General features: G+C 40.0%; 1 protein-coding gene across 3 annotated transcripts in view; it reads left to right on the top strand.

The window, feature by feature from the left end:
* tgs1 (trimethylguanosine synthase 1) overlaps positions 1–23,193 on the top strand; it is a 52,544-nt gene that overhangs the window by 25,743 nt on the left and 3,608 nt on the right. For all 3 annotated transcript variants that reach the window (XM_032565061.1, XM_032565060.1, XM_032565063.1), the window contains 5 exons: positions 1,353–1,436; positions 7,306–7,456; positions 10,266–10,518; positions 18,693–18,854; positions 22,972–23,118. In XM_032565061.1, coding sequence (XP_032420952.1) covers positions 1,353–1,436; positions 7,306–7,456; positions 10,266–10,518; positions 18,693–18,854; positions 22,972–23,118 — 797 coding nt within the window. The remainder of the gene's footprint in view (positions 1–1,352; positions 1,437–7,305; positions 7,457–10,265; positions 10,519–18,692; positions 18,855–22,971; positions 23,119–23,193) is intronic.

Here is a 23,193-nt window from a genome sequence, read left to right as displayed (position 1 = left end):
GAATATTACATAAAAAACAGGAATTTCTTTGTTTCAATAGGTAACTTCTCATCAAATCAGACAGAAGTCACATGTTGTGTACCCCAAGGCACAATCCTACAACCTCTCGTATTCAATATCTATAGGTTTCCACTGGCACAGGTTATAACAGAAAATAATATTAGTTAGGATATCTATGGAGATGATACACAGCTCTACATTATGATGTCACCAGGAGACTCAAACCCATTCAATCACTGAATAAATGCTTAGAACAGATAAATGTCGGAATGTGCCACAACTTTCTCCAGCTGAACAGAAACAAACCTGAAGTTATTGTCTTTGTACCTAAGAGGAACAATCCAGAGTCAATTCACAGCTTCAGTTATTACAACTAAAAACTAGAGATCAGGCCTGAAATCTCTGTGCAGTGATGAACTCTGACTTGAACCTCCAGAGCCACATAAAGACAGTTACAAAATCAACCTTCTATCACCCGAAGAATATATCGAGGATTAGAGGACTAATGTCTAAGCAAGCTCTAGAGAAACTCATTCATGCATTTATCTTTAGACGCATTGATTATTGCAACAGTGTCTTCACAGGTCTGCCCAACAAATCAATTCTCCAGCTGGAGCTGATCCAGAACACTGCTACTGGAGTTCTCACTAAAACCAGGAAGACAGAGCATGTCACCCCAGTTCTAAAGTCCTTCTACTGGCTCCCTGTACCTCAGAGAATAGACTTTAAAATACTGTTGTTAGTTTATAAATCACTGAACAGCTTAGCGCCACAATACATTAAAGATCTGCTGTTGTATCAACCTTCCAGACCTCTCAGGTCTTCTGGTTCTGGGGATGCAGAGCAGACCAGAACCAAACATGGAGAAGCAGCATTCAGCTTATGTGCAACACAAATCTGCAACAAACTTCCTGAAAACTGCAAAACAGCTGAAACACTGAGTTCCATTAAATCCAGACTTAAAACACACCTGTTTAGAGTTGCTTTTGAAACATTATAATGAAACATTGATAAACATTCTGATGTACGTATAATGCCACCAGACGAAATGTTATGTTTCAATTATTGACTGTCTTCTTTGACTGTATTTTTGTGTTGTTATGATGCAAAGCACTTTGAACTGCCTTGTTGCTGAAATGTGCCATACAAATAAACATGACTGATTTTTTTATTCAACCATCAATTGAAATCATGTGTGCTGAAGCAGGGAAATGCCAAAAACATGCAGGGCAGTGTGCGTCTCATACCAGGGCTGTAAAACACTGCTCTGGATAAAGGCTTGTAAAGTCAGCGAGGCATTGGCTGTAAGCCAATTGTCTCTTCTTAAAGCTGTCTTTTTTGTTTGTCTGTAGTCATGAGCTGGATGTGGAGGAGTGTCCACAGCTTACACTGAAGGAGGTTTGGTCCAAACTAGGACTCAAGCACAAACAACCCCAGTAAGTCTTTTTCCTTCTATTCGAGTATTTTTCTATTCTAATTTGGCTTGCTTTTGTTTAAACAACTACCAGAAAGTTAGCTATATGATCCAATATAAAATGTGTCACTAGTCAAAATATTATTAACCAACCATAAGTTGGTTTATCTTATGATTCTTATGATAATTCAACAATGCATTTTCTATTGTCCTGAATTCAAATTTGCAAATTACACCTCCATGAGAAGATCATAAAACATGATATCAAAAGAAACATTTCTGGTATGAACCAAAAGTGACGATATTCACAGTATATTGATCAAAGGTTAGTGAGTATGATAGTTCTATTTAGAGTTGTGAAAAAGACATTCTTTGTCAATTCAGTTTAGTTTGGTTGTAAGGTGGTCTGGAGACATTTTAAGTTTATTTTAATCAATTCATATAAAATGTCTTTGAATATTAACCTTCAGCTACATCCTTAACAATGGCAAACATTGTCATCTAACCATGACAATGTTTGCCAAACAATCCAAAAACTTGATTCTGACGAGTCTTTGTACATATTTCAGCAAGTATTATTATTGTTAAAATTACAAATAAATGCAACATCTGCAGCAAAGTAGGCACTGTACTGGTCTGTCGTGGTGAAGAGAGAGTTGAGTCAAAGAGTAAAGGCCTCAATTTACCAGTTGATCTACGCTCCTACTTTCATCTATGGTCATGAGCATTGATTGGATCATGACCAAAAGAAAGAGATCAATGATACAAGTGGCTGAAATGAGTTTTCTCCACAGTGTGTCTTGCTCTCCAATAGAGATAAGGTAAGAAACTCAGTCATTTGGGAGGGACTCGGAGTAGAGCCGTTGCATCTCCATATTGAGAGGAGCCACTTGAGGTGACTCAGGCATGAGCTTAGGATGCCTCCTGGACACCTCCCTGATGAGGTAGTCCAGACAAGTCCCACCAGGAGGAGACCCAGAGGAAGAAAGGATTTTGTGCTCCAGATTTTGTGGACATGTAAATATACATGTGAAGTAGTTCTGTAATGATTCATGAATTATTTGAGTACTTCGATAATTAAAATTCCCCAAAGCAAATTACCTGCCTCGAGGGTTTGTTAAATGTCTTTGTATTTGGTGTTCCTGCTGGATGACTATTTGTGTTGCACAATGCTCTCACTTTCACCAATGAGTTGTTGACGACTGCTAAGTGCTTTTAGCATAACTTATGGTGACCAAACGTCCTCTTTTCCCTGGACATGTTCACATCCCTCTCCTCTGGAAGGTTTTCAGTAATTCGTGAAAAGGTCTGCGTTTTCATTGATTTTCAGCAGGGTTTTTAAATCTATGCGCGATGCATGGAATACGACAGCATTTCTTCCTGATCTCCTGTCTAGAGGGTGGTTTGGCGCAAATTGGCCAAAATATGTATTGGGACAGGCTCCACCTGTCCTCTGTACAGGTGGAGCAAAGGATGCATGGCAATAGACCAGGGGTGCCCAAAGTCGGTCCTTGAGGGCCGGCATCCTGCATGTTTTAGTTCTCTCATCAGGTCAATGTTCTTCTTAGGCCTTCTAACGAGCCATCATTGGATCCAGGTGCGTTAGACCAGGGAGAGAACTAAAACATGCAGGATGCCGGCCCTCGAGGACCGACTTTGGGCACCCCTGCAATAGACAGTTGGCGCTCCAGGGCTGTAGTATAGCTTTATGTATGAACTGGAAAATAAATTTCATACTATCCCATTTTTTTCTTCCACACATATATTTATTGAACCCTTTTGTATCACTGTATCATCAATACAAGATAAACATACCAGACAGTGATCAATTATATTTATATATAATAAATGAATAATCTGACAGTAATCTAAACAGACTGTAAAAACTTTATTACAGCCTGGACTAGTATTTTTTTTTTTTTTTTGAGATATCAAACATATTCAAGTTTGAGATCATTACAATATCAAACTCTCACTCAGCATGTTTATACCAGGCCAGGTCTATAAGTTCTGATCTCATCCTGCGTGATGCTGTGGCACCTAGGTAGGAAAAGAATGAATCCCAAGTTTGATGGATAAAAAGGGCTTATCCTTTAATACTGTAGAGAACACTTCATACGTGATGATGCCAGACACAGTCTGCTTCTACTGTTTGAGGATCAGGGCTTTATCGCTGAGCCATATGGCCAGGATGCATTTCCGAGCACAATGAAGTAGAATGTGTAAGGGGCTGTTGTTGCGGATGTCAGCAGAAAGATCCTCAGTCAGTCCCAACAAACATGTCCTTACACTCAGAAGCAAATTGCGCTTAAAAATTATATCAAACTGCTGAGCTATTACAATTGTTGAATGTAGGGGCAATTCTACAAGGAGTGAATAAATGATCCGACAGCAGATGGACATTTAATACAAAGTTCTGACAGTGCTGGGTTCATCCTGTGTCTGGCCTCAGGAATAATATATAATCTATGCAAGATTTTAACTTGTCTTTCCCAAAAGGAGTTATTCACATGAGTTTCCCATTTGCCTTTTATCTTACAGGAATTATCTACATTGAGGTTGTTGAGGGCCTTTATACACTTTCTAAGTAAAAGATTTAGGCTGAGTATTATCCACTAATAAATAATCTATTGGCAAGATGGTTTTTAACAAATAAAAACCTGCAAAGAGGCGCATGCAATATTATTGAACTTTGAACTTTTCAAATCCAAAGGTTGAACTGTATGCCTTGCGAAAGTAAGGTAGGAGTAAAGTAGGAGTAATTAACCTCCTACTTTCGCAGGAGGTTAATTATACACTGCTGGATTTTTTTGTCCAGCAGTGTATAAAAAATCCAGCAGTGTATAATTAACCTCCAAGGACCTGGTATATATCGGCATCACAATTTGGGTTGTCCAGTCCACAGTACTAAATTTTTCTCTGCATGGGGCCTGGTGTTACAAAATGTGTGAATAAAATTATATTTTGGGTTTTAGAAGTTTACACTAGTACAAGCAGATATTGCATGTTGTACAAATAATTCTACAGAGATTTTTACTAGATTTTTCAAGGGTGTTTTTTTCAGATTGTTAGTCTGTGTCAAAAGTAATGACATTACTGGGGTTAAGTAGTGGAGACATCTCAAAGATTGAAGATTTGGAATCTGGGCTTGAGGGGCTTGATGATAGATGATCTGTCTCGGACTCTGCGCCAAGGTTTACTGTGATTGGATCTTCACATCTGTTCAAAGTGTGGAATGCTTTATGACAAAGTAGCTGTATGTTTCTGGTACAATATGAATCAGGCCACTGAAGTTGTAAAGCTACCAACTGACAAAACAGTGAAAAAGATTGAAAGAGGTATCTCAACACAATTTAGCCACTTATGATGGACAGATTTGCATGATGAAATGGATTTGCAATAAGCCGGTATGGATTATGTCTGCTGTTCATGCTAGAGAGCCAGGAGATACCTGGGTAAATATGGGTCTAAAAACTGAAACAAGTGACCATCTGACAACCACGTATTATTATTTTTGTTGGACTCTGTGTAATCGCTGCACATCTTTGACCACTTTGTGGTTGATCTGCAACATTTCCAGTTTTCTGAAACTTGCAAATAAGTTTTACATGTGTGATGCTCATTCCATATTTTCTGTTAAAGTTTCGTGCAACCATGCGACTGCCACCCGATCCAGCCATCAGTATATTTTTAATTCTTTGCTCTTTTGTCAAATGCATATTCTTGGGTATCTGAAATATAAAAGAAATATACATTTTATTGTTGCATGGGTGGGGGTGTAACAATAAATGTCTAAGGGATTAAGAGACAAAAAACAGGAGTGTATAATTAATGGTTTATTTAAGTACCATTACCTCCCATCTTCAAATTCAAGACCCGACTCAGCTGCACAAAGGAAGAACCATCAACCGGTTCTCAACAACACCTATGCTTCACCCCTCAGCAAGAGTGTGGAGAGTAGGGCTGTTGTAAACGAGTATTTTAGTAATTGAGTATTCTATCGATTATTCTTATGATTAACCGTGTAATCGGATAAAAAAAATTTGATAAAATAAAACATTGGTAAATCAACAGTGTTACTATCAGATATCAACATCACTCCAATTTTTCATATTTGAGCATCCCTAACAATTACTTTTCTGTAGTTTAGAAAATGAAGTTGTAACAATAATAGCTTCCTTTCTAAGTTAACCTGAAGAAAAGTTATACAAAAATCAGAAATTATATTCAACTTAATATTAAAGAGGTAGGCTCACAAATATGCTTACAAAAAATGTCTATACTCCAGCTTTTAGTTTATGCTTTCATCTTCAGTTAATTTATTTTCAGTCCTCGAGTGTATGCTTTCCTGGTATCTCACAATAACTCAGGAGATACTTCAGGAATCTTATTCTCCTTAAAAAATAATCTAAATGCCTTTTAATAAATTTTTCAAATTTTGGGTCTTGGTTAAAAAATACACCGTATCTCCACGGTTGAATTGGACATCCAGGGATTACTATAATTAGAGAAATATAAGTAGGTGAATGATTTTATAATGTCACCAGTACTACAAGTCTTAAAATTACTAAAGTTTTAGGGGTGGGGAAAAAAAGTCAATTCCATTGCAAGTTTTTTGTATAGTGGAATAAAATGTAAATGTTTTATCATTGGGATGTAGCCCACACCTAGTGTCCACCAGATCAAATTTCCTACAGGTGTCAAGTATAGCTTTAGCTCTTCTGGACATTGGGTTACGTACCGGGGGCGACTAAACCAACCAACACAGGAGAAAGTAGCAATAGAAATCACCGGCCATGACTGTTTTATCACCAATCCAATCTGTGAATAAGGTGAAAACCTGAGAGATGAAGTCAGCAGATTGCATAGGGGAAAAGTAAACATTTAGGAGGGACAACACAACTTCAACACGACTGCCCAGGATCGCTGGTCAGGACCCGGACGACCGTGGTGACGGCGGTCCAGCTTTTCAGATCCTCCTGTGAAGGAGGCCCTCTGCTTTAGAGACTAGTTTATCCAGGGTAGTGATTCTAGATGCGCATGCTTCAAGCTTTTTTTTTTTTAGCACTGGGTCTATCTTGCAGTCAAATGAGTCCTCTACCCCTTTAAGCACTTAAACAGTTATTATTTCCAACAAGCTGACCGCATCCACGTGGCCCAGCAATGGCCGTGAGTCCACCATGTTCGCCTGGCTGCACTTTGAGAGCTGGTCCCCTCCTAATTTAGTGGATTTTGACACGAGTTTGAGTTTCTTCTGGGTGCTGCTAGATGTAAACTAACACTTCGGCTCACAATAATCACACTTCTTCAGACCAAAAGGAGGCTTAAAGATACTCAGCTGAGGGAGCTCTGGCAACGAGCTGCTACTCCGCCATTTGCATCATGTGACCCCACCAATCCGGTTTTAACAAATGGGTGGCGGAGTGCACCGTTCTGGTATTGCTGGTAGATGTGTTCATGTGTGACATGGGTGCCAAAGATTTCATCACTCACATGGACACAAAATCTATAAATGGCTGTGGAAAGTGAAGATTCAACTATTAAACTAACTCAGTGGTTCTCTAAGTGGGGGAACAAACATGAATGAATAAGTAAATAGAGAGACACCTTATTGGGTGTAGAACAATAACTGCCTGCCATGTACTTAAGTTAATCTTCAGTGCAGATTACAACTTTGCACTGAAAATTAATCTTCAGGATTTAGCAATAAAAATACGCTGTCAGTATGTGTGATATTACTTACCTTAAGGGGTAAAAAACACAAAATGTTTTTATATGAAAAAAATGTCTTTCAAGATATTTCTTTAAAATTTCAGTATATGGGCCAAATGGTCTGTTGTCTTTTTTGAAAGTGTAAAAGTAACCATGTTTTTTGCTTATTATTTTCTCAGGTCGGGAATTGTCATAAACTATAAACATTTCAATGGTCCAAGGCCTAAAAAGACTAACAAGGTAGTCAGAAGCATCAACAAACACACCAGATTCTCTGAGATGGATGGAGATGAAATTAAATCAAATCAAATTAGCCCTGCCCTCTACAAGGTAATCTGTTTAAACTGTTTTGACATTTTTTATTCAGCTTGTCTGTGTATTATTAGTCAGGGTAGGTCTTAGTTGACAGTGGGAAAGCTTAACTAGGACTATACGTAGTGTGACTTGCTTTGTGAAGTCATGCAGCAATCAGATTGACAGAGATAGACTTCCAAACTTCTTTGAACTCCTCACACTCTGACTTAATTTTACATAATTTGGGGTATGTATGTATGTGTGTGTGTGTATGCGTGTAGGGGGGCGCACGCGTGTGTGTGAGCATGCATGTTTATTGTAGTCAAGACCACCTAACCCGAGACCAAGTCAAGACCAGAGTGTATTGAGACCGAGACAGGGCCAAGACTTTCATTATCAAGTCAAAGTAAGTGGAAGGGCAAAATGTGACAGGAGAAGATGCACCAGCAAAAGAAGTGACTGTGTGCTTCAACGGATTATCAAATAGAAGATTCAAGAATCTGGCAGAAAGAGTGGAATGAGGAGGAAGTCACAGCTTGCAAAAACACCACATTGAATGGGCTACAACTGTCAGGTTCCTCAGGTCCACCCACTTCTGAACCTGAGCCTACGTAGGAAGAGTCACAGATGGGCCAAGGAGAAGGAAGACTTGACCATTGGCCAGTGGTCCAAGGTACTCTTTTCCAATTTGGTAATCAAGGTCCAAGGTTTTGGAGGCGGACAAGTGAGGAACAGAACCCAAACTGCTTGAGGTCCAGTGTGAAATCACAGTCATGATTTGGGGCGAAATTTCTGCTCTAGGTGTTGGTAAACTTTGCTGTCTTAAATCCAAGGTCAACAGTCTACCAGAATGTTTTAGAGGACTTTGATTCCATCTGCTGAGGATCTGTGTGGAGATGCAGATTTTATCTTCCAGCAGGACCTGGTCCCTGCCCATGCCACCAGAAGCACCATAGCCTGGTTTGATGCCCGCACCATCACAGGGCTTGATTGGCCAGCCAGCTCGCTGGACTTAAACCACCCAACAACAAAGAAGAACTGACAGCAAGCATCAAGGAAATCTGGGCTTCTGTAACTCCCAGGCAATGCCACAGTGCCACATTGCATCAAGGCAGTGATTAAGGCAAAATATTGAAGATTGACATATCATTTTTAAAGTACCATATTTTGATTTTAATTTATTTTTTTCTGCAAAACGTTTGGGCTGATTTCTTCACAGTATTCTGATTTTTTATATTCTTGTTTTTGTGGGTTTCATGAGCTGGAAGCCCAAATTATGTAAGAAGGAATCCAGGGCCAACTGCAGAAGGTCTTCAATGGGTCTGAGGACCTCATCCCACTACTTTATGATAGTCATGACGCCTGTGGCTAGCACATGGAAGACTGTGTGGCCATTAACAAACCATTGCATGCTGAGTGTGAATCTGCTTTCATCTGTGAAGAGCAGAGGGTTCTATTGATGAATCTCCCAATTTTGGTGTTCCCTAGCAAACAGCAATCATCCTGCAGGGTGATGGGCTGTAAGCACAGGACCTATATATGGATGCCAGGCTCCCATAAGGCTCTCATGCCTTATGGGAGCCCATGCCATACTCAGACTGCATGACAGTCTGAGTAGACTCATGCATATTAGTGGCCTGCTAGCAGTCATTTTGTAGGACCCTGGAAGTGGACCTCCTGTTTCTCCTTGCAATAAGGACAAGGTAGTGGTCCTGCTGCTGGGTAGCAGCCCTCCTACGTCCCCTTCTGTGTCTCTTGGTGTATTAGCCTGTCTCCTGGCACCTAATCCATACTCTGGATCTCCTTTGATAGATTGGCTGCACTACTTGAGCAACTTCAGTGAGCTGAGAGCACTCACAAAATGAAAAAGTGACTGAAAGTTCAACCAGAAAGTAGGAGAACAGAGGATTCTGTGGTCACCACCTGCAGAAGCACTCTTTTATAGTGGTTGTCTTGCTAACTGCCTATCTTTTCCACTTATTGTGTGTTCCATTTGTACAGCATCAGATGAAATCTATTCACAATAAATGTTACTACCCAACTGACGACATTGACTCCACAAAGGTGTAACCAATTGGGAGTTGCATTGTTTTATTTAGGTGTTCTTTTTATAATTTTTTTTAGCAGTGTAGGAATATGTATATGCGTGTCTATGTATATACAGATTGAGCATTTTCTTTGGATTCAAGTTGTGTTAATCTACATATTATAGTCTATATAGAGAAGTATGTGTCTCGTTGAGGAAGGAAATAAAATAAAGTGTAAATGTTCATGAGACTGTGAGCAGCACTGCACAATGCACACACTACTCCACCCTACTGCTCTCCAATCAATCATTCCTGGTGACAAAAGCTAAAAACTGGAGAAGTCACAGTGGTTAGTCCAATGGTAGTCTATAAACGAAAGCAGTAAAAACTTAATTAAAATGTCAGGTTTTATCCCCTCTTGAAAGTGTAGCGAAGCACACAGAGAATGCTGTTTGCTTAAATTGAAATATCTCCAAGGTAATGACATTGAGGTTAACTCCAGGTGAGGGTGGCGTTAACTTAATATTTTCCACCTTTGATGTTTTTTTTTGTTTTTTTTAATTAAGTTGAGATTGTACAAGCACAGTGCTAATAGTGGCAGCAGGTGATACTGCAGTTAGCACGTTGGATACACTGTTAGTATGTTCTCGTCCTTCTGATATTCAGATGACTTTCTTCAGAAGGTTTATGGAAAGATATGAGGGAGGCATAACTTGGGAGGAAATTCTAGCATACCTTTAAGTCCTAGAAAATAAGAATGAGCAGTTATTTGTAGTCTTGTTACACGGAACTCTAAATACATGGATACTGTTTTGTAGGTCCAAAATTTTCTTCAAAACTTGCCAAGGGAAGCTGAGATGACGGATGAAAAAAAAGAGGAAAAGCCTGTAGAAGAAGAAAGATGCATTTATGAATCCACTTCAGAAACAAAAATGATGGAGGACAATGATTGTTCCTCTTCCTCCAACTTCATTGAAAGATCTGTGGAAGAGCCAAGTGACGTGGAGAATCCTGGAAGATCACTAACATTTCAAGAGAAGCTGGACCTTGTTCCATCACACACACTTGAAGGTATCACTTTTCTTTCATTAATTGAATATGTTTGGGTTTCTATTCTCAAAGTACTGTAACACACTGTTCACAATTACTAGACAAGTAAGCATTTGGATATGTGTGAATAGTGAGTGAAGGTGTGACTTAATTAGATCAGAGTGTACATTATTACTAGGTTTTAAGAAAAAAACCACTAATGAACTGCCAAAGATTTTAAAAGAACCAATCTGATAACTGCCAGAAACCTGTTCTGTCCCAGTGCTGTTGCAATCCAAAACTGGAGCCTATCTGGAGAAAGTTAAGGTCAAGGTAAGCAAGCCCGAAACATGCCCAACTGTGAATAAGAAATAATTGAAACATCAAGACTCGGGCAATCAGTATCTGTAGACAGACTTTTTTTTTGTTTTTTGGTTTGTTCTTCACTAATCAGTCCGATTTTGCACAACTGAACTGTGGCACACTTGCTGTACATATATTTACATATACATATCTGCATTTTTTTTAAATCTTTGCAAGGACTGCTCTTAAGTTGCTTTTATATTAACAGCATTTCATATTTTTACAGTTTATAGCATTTTATATTTTATTTTTATTTTATCTACAACTACTACTCAGTGGTAGTTGTTATTGTGTCTTGTCTCTATGCTGTAACTGCGAAGTAATTTCCCTGCTGGGATGAATAAAGTACTTCTATTCTATTCTATTCTATAAAATATGACAACCTTGCTTCTGTCACACTGCACCGGGAAATCTGTGACTATAATATACAGTGGGCAAAAAAGTAGTCAGCCACTGATTGTGCAAGATAAAAGAGGTCAGTAATTTTCATCATAGGTGCACTTATGCTATGACAGCAAATTTAGAAAAAAAAAAAAAATCCAGGAAATCACATTGTAGAATTTTTTTTTAAGAATTTATTTGTAAATTATGGTAAGTGTCTGGTCAATAACAAAAGGTCAGCTCAATACTTTTTAACATAATTTTTGTTACCTCATGTCATTGAAGTAATGACATGACCTTTGTCATTGCAAACAATGATGGCGTCTTTGCCAGGTTTACACACACTGTAGCTGGTATTTTGGCCCATTCCTCCATGTAGATCTCCTCTAGAACAGTGATGTTTTGGGGCTGTTGCTAGATAACACAGACTTTTAACCTCCTCCACAAATTTTCTGTGGAGTTGAGCTCTTGAGACTGACTACTAGGCCAATCCAGGACCTTGAAATGCTTTTTATGGCGCCACTCCTTTGTTGCCTGAGTGGTGTGTTTGGGATCATTGTTATTCCGGAAAACGCAGCCACAATCCATCTTCATTGCTCTCACTGATGGAAGGAGGTTCTGGCTTAAGCTCTCGCAATACATGGCTGTTTCAAACAAACTGGAACCCAGTCTAAATCTTGTGTTTCATAAGAGCTGAGGGTGAGAGACCAAAAAAGCTTGCTTGCTGGCAGTTAGTATGCTAGCAGCTCAGATAAGCTGCTTTTCATCATGGATCAGGTTTCTGGACAGTGTTTCCTGGATTCACCAGGAAACACTGTCAAAAAATATGCCAAAAAGATGCCACTTTTTGGCAGCGGACATCTTGTGTGAAAGTAACAAACCCCCACTGGATGCAGCTAATGGCATCCCCATTTGCAGTTTTGGATCAAGGTTGCTGACTTTGAGTTTCAACAGACATCACTTTCAGTGGGACATTGTGATAACTACTGTGTCTTTATCTATTTTGGGTCCAGATTTTTTGTGTCCTTTCAGATTATTAGGTCATGTTGCTATTAGCTGCTTAATAGACACTGTATCTTTTGATACCTGCCCCTATAAACATCGACCTCTTGCAAACATGCTTGCTAATGAATATCAGCGATTGTTAGCAGTTTCCTTCTTTAATGGTTCCCACTGTAGCAAAGCATGGGGTGGAGCATTGCATCACTAGTTGGTAAACATGGAGCATCTTGGCATTCTACGATGTTCCAAAAGTCCTTGGACATCTTTGCACATGTTTCCCAAGGCCGAAGGTGTTGACAGAGACAGGGATACCAAGGTCTCTAGAAATGGCCTTATACCCCTTGGAAGTCTTGTGCTGGCAAATAATAGCATTTCTGGTGTTCTCAGGCAGCTCCTTTGTTTTTACCATTGTCGCACATGAAGAAGGAATAACAGGTGACTTTTTAAAACACCAACATGATCATTCCTTGGATAATTCATGTCACATGGGTGGAGACAGTTCATCACAGGTGATCCTGTTGCAAATCCTTATTTGTGATTTGCAGTAGGTGAGCCGAATTGGGTTTCCATGCCGATTTGCAGCGCAAAGGGTGCCAATGCCATTGACATGGGAAACATTACATTTTTCTTTTTTCCTCATAATGTTTATCTTTTTAAATGTTCTTTATCATTTGCTGTTTTGTATCAAACAAAAGCTGTCTGCAGTAAAATGTTGCTTAACTTGATGAAATTCCTTCAGTAAATATTCCATTATATGTTCTTAAACTTTATCGGTGCCAATAATCGTAAGCAGGACTGTAGAAGCAAAAATGGGGACCTAGAGATAGAGTGGACCCCCAAGAGGGTGATGATGCCTAAAAGGCCCTCGCTTTTAGTCCATCCATGTCCAGCGGCTCCTGTGGCTCTGACAACGGATAACTCTGATTATGCTGCTGAGTGTGTGGACAATGGGTGGTTAGGACCTCGTAAGCCCTCGCTTCTTTTAGCTGGAAACTCCGGGATGCAACACCTTTGCAGAGTTTCCCCCAGAAAACTTGCTAAGCCCAGTGGTCGGGGTGCCGAGGTGTTCCACCAGCGGTCCACCGTGTTTTGTATTACAAGATGTTAAGTAGACAGAAAATGTAAAAATATTACTGGGTAATTATATGTTACTGGAAAACATCGCCAGTGAAATGCTATTTAAACCCACAACTAGTCTGAAAAACAACAAATCAAACAATACAATTAAAATGAATATCAATTATTTTCACTTCTGTTAAATCCAAATTAAGTCAGCGGCTCCATAAGGCCCCCCAGGTTTTCAGTGGCTCAACAAATGTTAATATTTTAACAAAGACCACAGATAAATAAATATAACATTTATTTATTGAGATTATCAATGCTGCTAAATTTGATTTAGTGGTTTCAGCATACATAAATTAAAATATTTTCAATTGTTTAACATTTAAATGTAAGACTTTAAGGAGCTGGCAAGTTTACTTTGTAAAAGTTCAAAAAACAATCTTCATAATTAGATTGTTTTATTGCATAGCCACAGTCTGATGCTATGAGTTTAATTTTTGAGTTTGAGTTCTGTTTGTTCACAAATACAAATTAGTAAACTGCAATTATAACTTATTCCTTTTTAGGTTGGCCAATTAAACTACTCCCTTCTCCCAGATTTCACTAAATCTAACACAGAAGCTGTTAGAGGTGCTGATGTTTTCAGTAGCAAGAAGGGCCCCTAAGTCGAATTCTGCTCAAGGCCTCATACGGCCTTGGACTGGCCCTGCATGATGAGTTAAATCAGCTGCACTGTGCACTGAGATGCACAACAAACTGAAGATTTTATTTAATGCTGCTAATGTGACTTTAGTAGCTCTTCCATTTTGTATCTGTTGAGTTTTTAATAAGCGTCACAGAAACAGTTTTGGTTGCTCAAGTTTGTGGGATGAGTCTCTGGCTGACTAAGTGGACAAAGCATTTGATACAGTTTGGTGCTTCATATAACCGGAAAAATAATATTTTAAAACAATCATAAAATAATATAAAACTAGCGTGAAGCTAGTTCATCATGCAGGTTCAGCCCTCACCAGGTTAAACCTGCATGATGAGTGGTTAGCGCTGATTCATTAACCACTAATGCACCGGCCAACTGGGACCACAAATGTTACAGGGAAGATAGAACACGCTGGGCAGCGTGTTCAGATGTAAACACCCCATATAATTCTTTGTTCACAAAGATAAATCATTCTCAACGCGCATCTCTGAAAGCGCTACTACATGTTATTCCTCCGGTTCACATAGAGCTGCGCAACCAGAGCTAAAGCGTTTAATTTTAAACCCTTCCTTGATTTCTATAAAGAAACATAATTCCTCACAGGGTTTGATGTAAATATCCATAAAGGTCAGCCTGTGTTCACTTTGAGTGAAATAAGGTGCGTGCAATCTGCACTGAGGTAAACTAAGAGCTCAAGCAGCGGCAGCATGAGGCAACGTGCAGAGGTGCCAGCCAGGGCCGGCCCAAGCATCCATGGGGCCCTAAGCGAAATTTGGTTTTGGGGCCCTCTAGTTATGGTAACAAGGTGGATTGCTGGAATCATCAGTCAGATGATTAGATCATTCGGACACCTCTTTTAAACTTATTGCATCTCTGATAGTGCTACTTACATTATATCCTATGCATAATATAGGTTACATTTATCGGCCTGTTGATTTCTGAGCGCTGATTTCCTTCATTTTGGGGGATCGTGATTGGCCTATACTTAAACATAAAACCCATCTTATTCCCTGATCTCATTTTCGTTAGCAAAGGTTTAAAAATCAGTCTCTGTCCTCTTCTGCTCTGCAGTGAGAAGTGTGACTGACAGACCAGCCCACCAGGTCAGGTCTGCACGTTTACAGTTAACAATATTCACCCACTGTTCCCAACTCAGTGACTTTCTTGCCACATTTTGTGACATTTTAGACAAAAATAATTGGTCCATCCTTCTATCCATCCATTTTCTTCATCTTTATCTGGGTACGGGTCGTGGGGGTAGCAGCTTCAGAAGGGAGGCCCAGACTTCCTTCTCCCCAGCCACTTGTTCCAGCTCCTCCGGGAGAATCCCAAGGCGTTCCCAGGCCAGCAGAGAAACACAGTCCCTCCAGTATGTCCTGGATCTACCCCTGGGCCTCCTCCCGGTGGGACGTGCCCAGAACACCTCATCAGGGAGGCGTCCAGGAGGCATCCTAACCAGATGCCTGGGCCACCTCAATTGTATCCTCTCGACATGAAGGAGCAGTGGCTCTACTCTGAGTCCCTCCCGGATGACCGAGCTTCTCACCCTATCTCTAAGGGAGAGCCCAGACACCCTACGGGGAAAACCTATTTCAGCCGCTTGTATCCGTGATCTCGTTCTTTTTGTCATGGCCCAAAGCCATGTAGCCTGATGGAAAACATTTTGCTAGACAATATCAAACATTGACAAGTTTTAATTATTATCAAATGTTATCAAACATTATCAAATACGCTGTTTTGAAGCCAAAAAACCTCAGAAATATACAGAGCCAACCATGAGAATCTACTCATTTGGCATACTCATAAAACTCAGCTTCACACAAAGACACTAGCATAAATGTTTTTCTCTTGAACTGAATCATTCAAGGTCGCTATAAAGCTAATTTTCTATTAGCAGCTTCACAAATCTTTTTTATAAACATTACAAAGACATTAAAACAAACCTTTATCTTGTGGAAGTCGGCAGAAAAAAACGGACATATAATTTGAGTCTTGGTTTATTCTCAATGTCTTCCAATCCAAACCAAAAATAGAATTAAGTACAACCATTCGTGTCTTCTCATCTCACCTTCTCCCCTTCACATTAATAGTATACATTCGGGGGTTAAATATATATATTGTATACGCCACACAGGCCCCCCCGGAACACATAGAACGTCACAAACACAAAAACACAACATATGAAACAAAATCACAAGTACATAAAAGAAAACACACACAAAGGAAAAACTAAACAGCAGCAACAAACAAAACAATTGAAATACCTAACGGTAACGACTAGGGCAGGGGTGGGCAACTCCAGGCCTCGAGGGCCGGTCTCCTGCAACTTTTAGATGTACCTCTACTTCAACACACCTGAGTCAAAATAATGAGGTCATTAGCAGGACTCTGGAGAACTTGACCTCACTTAGGAGGTGACTCAGCTTTTGGTCCTGGTGTTGGACGAGGGAGACATCTAAGACTTGCAGGACACCGGCCCTCGAGGACCAGGATTGCCCACCCCTGGACTAGGGAGTTTAGTAAGTCGGCCACCACGGCTTCTTTTCACAGTAACAGGGGTTGAAATTGAAATAGACTCTCCAGATCGACTGCTACCAAACTGTCCACCTGAGGGGACAAACCAGCTGTAAGGGGAGGATCCGGAAGAGTGGGTAAAGAAACTGGGGGACAACCACGGCGAGGTGGCTGAGCCAACTCAACTGGGTCCCCTGGTAACACATGAGCTGGCTTCAAATGGTCCATCGAAATACTCTCCTGATTACCCCCCAATTCCACCAAATGCCCCAACTGCATAATCAGAGGCATCAGTTGTTGGAGCCACAGGCGTCACTGGAGATGGATGGACCAAAAGCGCAGCATTAGCCAAGACCTTTTTGTCTTCATCAAATGCCTGCACCCTGTTGGGGGTCCACTCTATCTCCTGGTCCCCTTTTTGCCTCTAAGTGCTTCATACAAGGGGTGCATGAGGTGAACTGCCCATGGGATGAAACGGTTATAAAAGTTTACCATGCCCAAAAACTCCTGCAGGGGCTTCACTGAGGGAGGGCGGGGAAAAGCGGAAACTGCTTCAACTTTGCAGGTAGGGGAACCGCCCCTTGAGAAGACACTTAGTGTCCCAGGAACTCAACAGCAGGCAGTCCAAACTGGCATTTAGCTGGGTTCACCATCAGGCCATGTTCACTGAGCCTAACAAACAGCTGACGAAGGTGCACCATGTGTTCTTTTGCAGAGGGACTAGCCACCAATATGTCGTCCAAATAGACGAATAAAAACGCCACACCCTGCAGGGCCAAATCCATAAGCCGCTGGAAAGTCTGCGGTGCGCTTTTAAGACAGAAGGGCATCTATAAAAACTCAAAGACCAAAAGGCGTGATAACTGCGGTTACTGCAGTGCATCCCTTGGGTACATCCAAGGGATTCCAGTGCATCCCTTGGATGTATCCCTTGGGTACATCCAAGGGATGCACTGGAACCTGATGGTAACCTTGCACCAAGTCACCTAAGAGAAAACGGTTGCTCCAGCCAGGTGGGCAGATAAGTCCTGGATGTTAGGAATTGGGTACCTGTCAGTACTGGTTGCATTGTTAAGGCGCTGAAAATCCCCACAGGGTCGCCAAACCCCATCTGCTTTGGGAACCATGTGCAACAGAGATGCCCATGGACTTTTGAAGCGCCATACAATGCCAAGACGCTCCATGTTTGCAAACTCCTCTTTCGCAATCACTAAGTTAGCTGTGTCTAGGCGGCGCCGCTCACGCAAAAACCGGTGGACCAACCGTAGGTATACAATGTTCCACTCCATGCTTTGCCACGGTAGCAGAAAATGTGGGAACCGTTAAAGATGGGAACTCTGCTAACAGACGCTGATACACACCACCTGTGACAAGCATGTTGGCGAGGGGTCGAAGGCCGGGACCGCCAAGTTTACAGGGGTATGTATCAAAAGACACAGCATCTGTTAAGCAGCAATTAGCAACATGATCCATAATTTGTAGATTTGGAGGATGTGCAAAGAAAGCCTCCAAAAATATAGAAAAAGACAGGACAGAAATGGAGCAAGCAGGGCAGGCATGGGAAGGGAGGGAGCAGAGGAAAAAAGCGTCTGCCTTCACCGAGAGCAAGAGAAAAATCCTCTTTATGATCCCCATCTGAATTTCACGCATCATCTGTGTTTGACGTCTGCAACCCAGCAAAACTTAACAGCTATGGAGCCTTAAAAACAACAAATAATAATAAAAAAAACTCCATAGAAACTGCCTGTCAAGATGGCTTAGTTATAAAGTTCATGAAACTGTGACTTTACATGAGACTATGTATAGAAGACTATCGACTCAAAACCTGAAACCAACACTCAAACCAAGACCCTGAAAAAACTGTGCTTTTTTTGATCCTTAGTTTATTTTATTTTTTCTAATATCTGAACTATTTATTTTAAAAATTTGAGTTAACAAGTTACTTGGAAACGGGATAATTTTTTATTAAATTTCATAAATTTCATCACATTAACATTTTCCTCAGAATACCTAGATCTCACTTTTGCTTCCTTAAATAGTTTTAAAGTTTAAAAACGTCTTGGATTTACTGAAAGCCCTGTAGTTGATCACCAGTAAAATTAATCTTCAAATACTATACATTTTCTAATTGTTCATGCAGATTAGTTGAATAAATGCTGATTCAGTGTAATAATTAATCTTGTGTATGTCTACATAGGACACATGGTAAAGCATGTGAAGAAGCCAAATAAAAACCGTAAAAGAAGAAAGAAGCCGAAGGTTCCAGCAGAGATGGCAGCAGACCCCGAGCTCGTCAAATACTGGGCTCAACGCTACCGCCTGTTTTCCCGGTATGACGAAGGGATTAGGTTGGATCGAGGTTAGTTTACACATCTGGCTCATGTCAGAAACCAGTTTCAATGAGCGGTTGGAATCACTGTCCTGTGAGAACACCCAGTTGTCTAGTTTTTTTATTATTTAGTAGATTATTGATTATTTAGGCATAGATTGATCATTTAAAGGTTCTCTATTCTCCATCCTCTGTCAGCAACACATCAGTATGACCAAACAGAGTGTCAGGATGATGTTACTACCAATATGCCTGATAGTGGGTCATTCCATTTAGGGCTAAGCTCCTCAAAACAATGTCATTTTTTGTCTCCTCTAAAACTTTACTCATGAAGCCTAATGAAAAGCCTGGTCTACATTAGCAGAAAGATATCAATTCTGAAGCTGAAGCTTCCTGCCTAGGTACCAGGCTCTGAGTCAGGGTAATATACAACCTGCTTCACAGTGGATCATCATCTTCCAGTTTATCATAGGCTTGAGTTCATCTGAGTTCTTTGGTGCTCTACCTCCAGGCACCTGTGCTCTGTTTCATTACTGCGTGGCTGTACGTGAGTTATTTTTCCGAGACAAAAGAAGAAGAGAGAGCTGATTTATTTTTATAGCCTGTTTGTGATTTGTGAATTGTTCTATGTTGGCGCCGCACATTCATAATATATTCCAGTATGTTTTAGATGTTGGTAAATTATGGTCGCAGACCATCGGTGTGGTTATTCCTGCAGTCCTCTGAGTTGTAGGATGTCTAATCAGTGTCCATCTTCCTGACTGCCAGTCAGTGTTTACCTTCAGGATGTCTGGAGACCTTCACCTTTCAGGAGCAGGGATCACATGAGCTCAATGCACTGATAGAAATTTGCTAATTTTTAAAAAATTTGGCTGAGCCTGATATTTTTACAGAGTTGAAGTGCATTAACAATCTGTTGTTTTTAACTAGTCGATATGTTTAATTATGATTCATATGATGTTCAATTTATACTGAAAATGATACTGATCTGACTGGTTCTAGTTTTGATCAAACCTTCCATGTTTTCACATGTTGGTCACTAAGAATCACTTGGGAGCTTAAAAGTTTAAACTCATAATCTTCAAAGAACAACAACAAAACAGAATCCAGTAATGGTTACAGGTTTTAGACACATTTTCTCACTTTCTTACATTGAACATTTGCCAAGAAGATAGCTAAACAGTTAGTGGATAGAATTACATTGTACAAAGTAGAAATTAACAAGCATGCCTTGTATTTTGTGTTCTTGTTAATAGCAACCCTAACAGTAATGTCAAAATGTTTGATTTGCTGAATAATGTTTGTGTTTACTTTTGGAAAGCTTTATAAATTCCCAATGAAGGCAAGTGTCAATGAAATGCATATATAATATGTAAAATGTTATTCACTGAATCTAAAGCTCTCCACATTTTTGGGAGGATTGTATTAGGACTGTATTACCTACAGTATGAACAATAATGTGTGGTGTGGGTATATAAAAAAAGAGACTCGGTTGAGAGCACAACAGTGTTTATTTTTCTTCTGTTTGCCTCAACTCTTCTCCATTGAGCTCTGGCATCTCAGTGCTGGTAGCTGCTTCCTCCTGAAGGAGATTCATCCAGGAGTTGTTGCTGTTCATGTTGCTGACAGTTCCCGTCATCGTTTCAGTCATGTTCCCCTTCTTCTGTTCCCTGGGAAAAATAATCAGATGTTATAGCTTATAGCACATGAATGTAGATAAATGACACAGGCATACCAATGTGGCAGTTACATACACAGAAGGAATTATTTAAAACTGACATGTTACTTTATATGTATACAAACACATTTTCTTACCATTCAGACATACAAAATTATAAGTTACTGATGTATAAATGAAAGACAAAACATAATTACTTGTAAGTTTTAGACCTATACAGACATACAGCCATACCACTCTCGTTTTTATGATGTTCATTTCTCATTTTTATGTCCTGTAGTCGGTTTCTGTTTGAAGCTTCCGATTCAGGAAATGCCTAAAGGGTGATTCCAACAAATTTTTCACTACATTCAGCATCTTTAATCTACTCTAGTTAAAAAACAGTGACTTGCGGTCATCATGGAAGAATAATATATAATGATAAAATGCCAAACTTCAAACTTGTAAACATTTTTATTTCACAGCTTTTCTTTGATTTCAGAGATTTGAATGCCTCTCTAATTCTGCTTGCAGTTTCATGAGAATCTCTTCTCTCTCACTTCAGACATTCAGTTAAATTATTCTTTCTGTGTTTTATACATGATGTTTTTCTTTTTTGGATTCTCATATTGATTCGGTCACTTTAATTCTCTTACATCTCCACTATTTATTCATGTTCAATTTGTTCCACTGCCTCATCCCTGGCTAGAACTTTTTTTTTTCCAGTGCATTTATGGATGCCTGAATTACATCTAAAACTGTAATCTTAAAAACTGCTTCCTAGAAACACAAATATTTGCTTTACATTTTAATAAAGATAATTTACAATTCTTTAATTTCTCTTTACACTAATATGTTGTTACATATGGTGTAATATTATTTCAGACCCTGCTTCTCCTCACCCATTTCTACCTATCTCTTTCTAGTGTACTTTTAAACAGCATATTTCTTTTTAAAAATGTTTTTGTTTAGCTAATGGTCTTTTTGCACAAGTTAATAAACTTAAAGGACAGGTGAAACTGAAAGGGATGGCATGCAGGAAAAGGGAACAGAACCCCAGATAGCTGCATCATTGACTGTTGTCTACTCATATGGTGTCATGATGAGGTGGTTTCAAATATTTTGCTATTAGAGTAATAAAATCTAGTTTGGGTTTGAAGTGTCTGGGTGTTGCGGTTTTGGAATTATAGCAGTTCTGGTGTGGTTCCGATGCATAAAAAGTGGTGAAATTCAACCGTTATTGAAGATTCACAAATCAAATAAAGGTTTCACAAATCCCAAACATGGCTTTAGATATTCTGTTATTAGTTGAGAATAAACTAATAAACCTCGGTTTGTAGAGTCTTGGTGTTGCAGTTTTTTAGTAGAGTAATTAAAGATGCTGAATGTAGTGAAATATTAGTTGGAATTGCCCTTTAAGCATTTCCCAAATCAGAAGCTGCAATCGGAAACCAATTTCAGGTTTGCGAAGCCCGTGAGGTTATTGAAGCTGGAAGCTGCTGCTACTACTGTAAGCTGTGGCTGTTTTTGCTTTTCTTCTAAATAAAATCATTAATATTCATTCTGACACAGAAGCTGTGGTATATGTCACCAAAGCTAGAAGCTGCCATTATAAAGCTGTGACAGGTCCACCGGCAGCTGTAAAAACTGTGGCAGGTCCACTGCCAGGTCATGGCAAGTGGTGGCAGGTGTCACAGGAAGTGCCACTTCGCTGCCACTGCCACGATTCAGCTTGCTGTCTCTCGAAAAAACAGGTACCAGGCTGGAAAAACGCTAGTGGAAACGCTCGCAAAGCAGACCTAATAGAGTGGAGTCATGTCCATTAGAACCAGTGGGAAGGGGCATATTATTTCCATAAGCATGCAGCATCAGTCCTAATCAATAGAGGTAGTTCTGCGTCTGAGAGGGAGCTGCCTCGTCTGTAAGATCAGAGCCACGCACAGAAACAAGTTGTACCTAGGCACACACGCGCAATCATGCACAAGCTAAGGATCCAAGTTATTAGAAAAACATGTGATATGCGATAAAATTGGAGAACATTATAATGTGACTTGCTATAAATGCAACTCATATCAAACAAATGGTTTTAAATCATTCTCTCATTGCATTTCTAAAGCTCTTATTGGACTAATTCATTGTATTTATTTTACTTAACCAGGAAGAAAAACTCATTTAGAATAAAAAGTGTCCTGGCTAACACAACAACACTATGATTCGTATTTTGAACTCCAAGGAATTTTACATGATGTTTTTGGTAAGGAATGCAGGCCTCTGAAGTAAAGATTTGGTGCAACAACAGGAGGTTGTCACATTGCTCTGTTCTCATGGTTCAGGTCTAAACTCCATGGACCCACATGCTCTTAGCTCTGTATCCTTTGAATTTTACCTACTTTGAGATTCTACTATGAGCTGCGCAGTTCTGGACGTTTCATCCCCATCAGGTGGTCTCCACCCTCTGTGTTCATTCTGGATGTTTACTCCGTGTTGCAGAAGGCTGGTTTTCTGTGACACCAGAGAAGATTGCTGAGCACATTGCCCTCAGGGTGGAACAGAGCTTTGCTGACTCCCAGGTGGTGATCGATGCTTTCTGTGGTGTGGGAGGCAATGCCATCCAGTTTGCACTCACTGGAAAGAGAGGTGAGCTTGCTGTTTATTTTGTGCTCTCTTGATTTCACATCCCAGTGGAGGGGACTTTGCATTCTCTAGAATATA

Source organism: Xiphophorus hellerii, chromosome 6 (assembly GCF_003331165.1).
Source record: "Xiphophorus hellerii strain 12219 chromosome 6, Xiphophorus_hellerii-4.1, whole genome shotgun sequence".
NCBI lineage: Eukaryota > Metazoa > Chordata > Actinopteri > Cyprinodontiformes > Poeciliidae > Xiphophorus > Xiphophorus hellerii.
The sequence above is the reverse complement of the archived record's forward strand: the minus strand, read 5'-3'. Positions and strand labels throughout refer to the sequence as shown.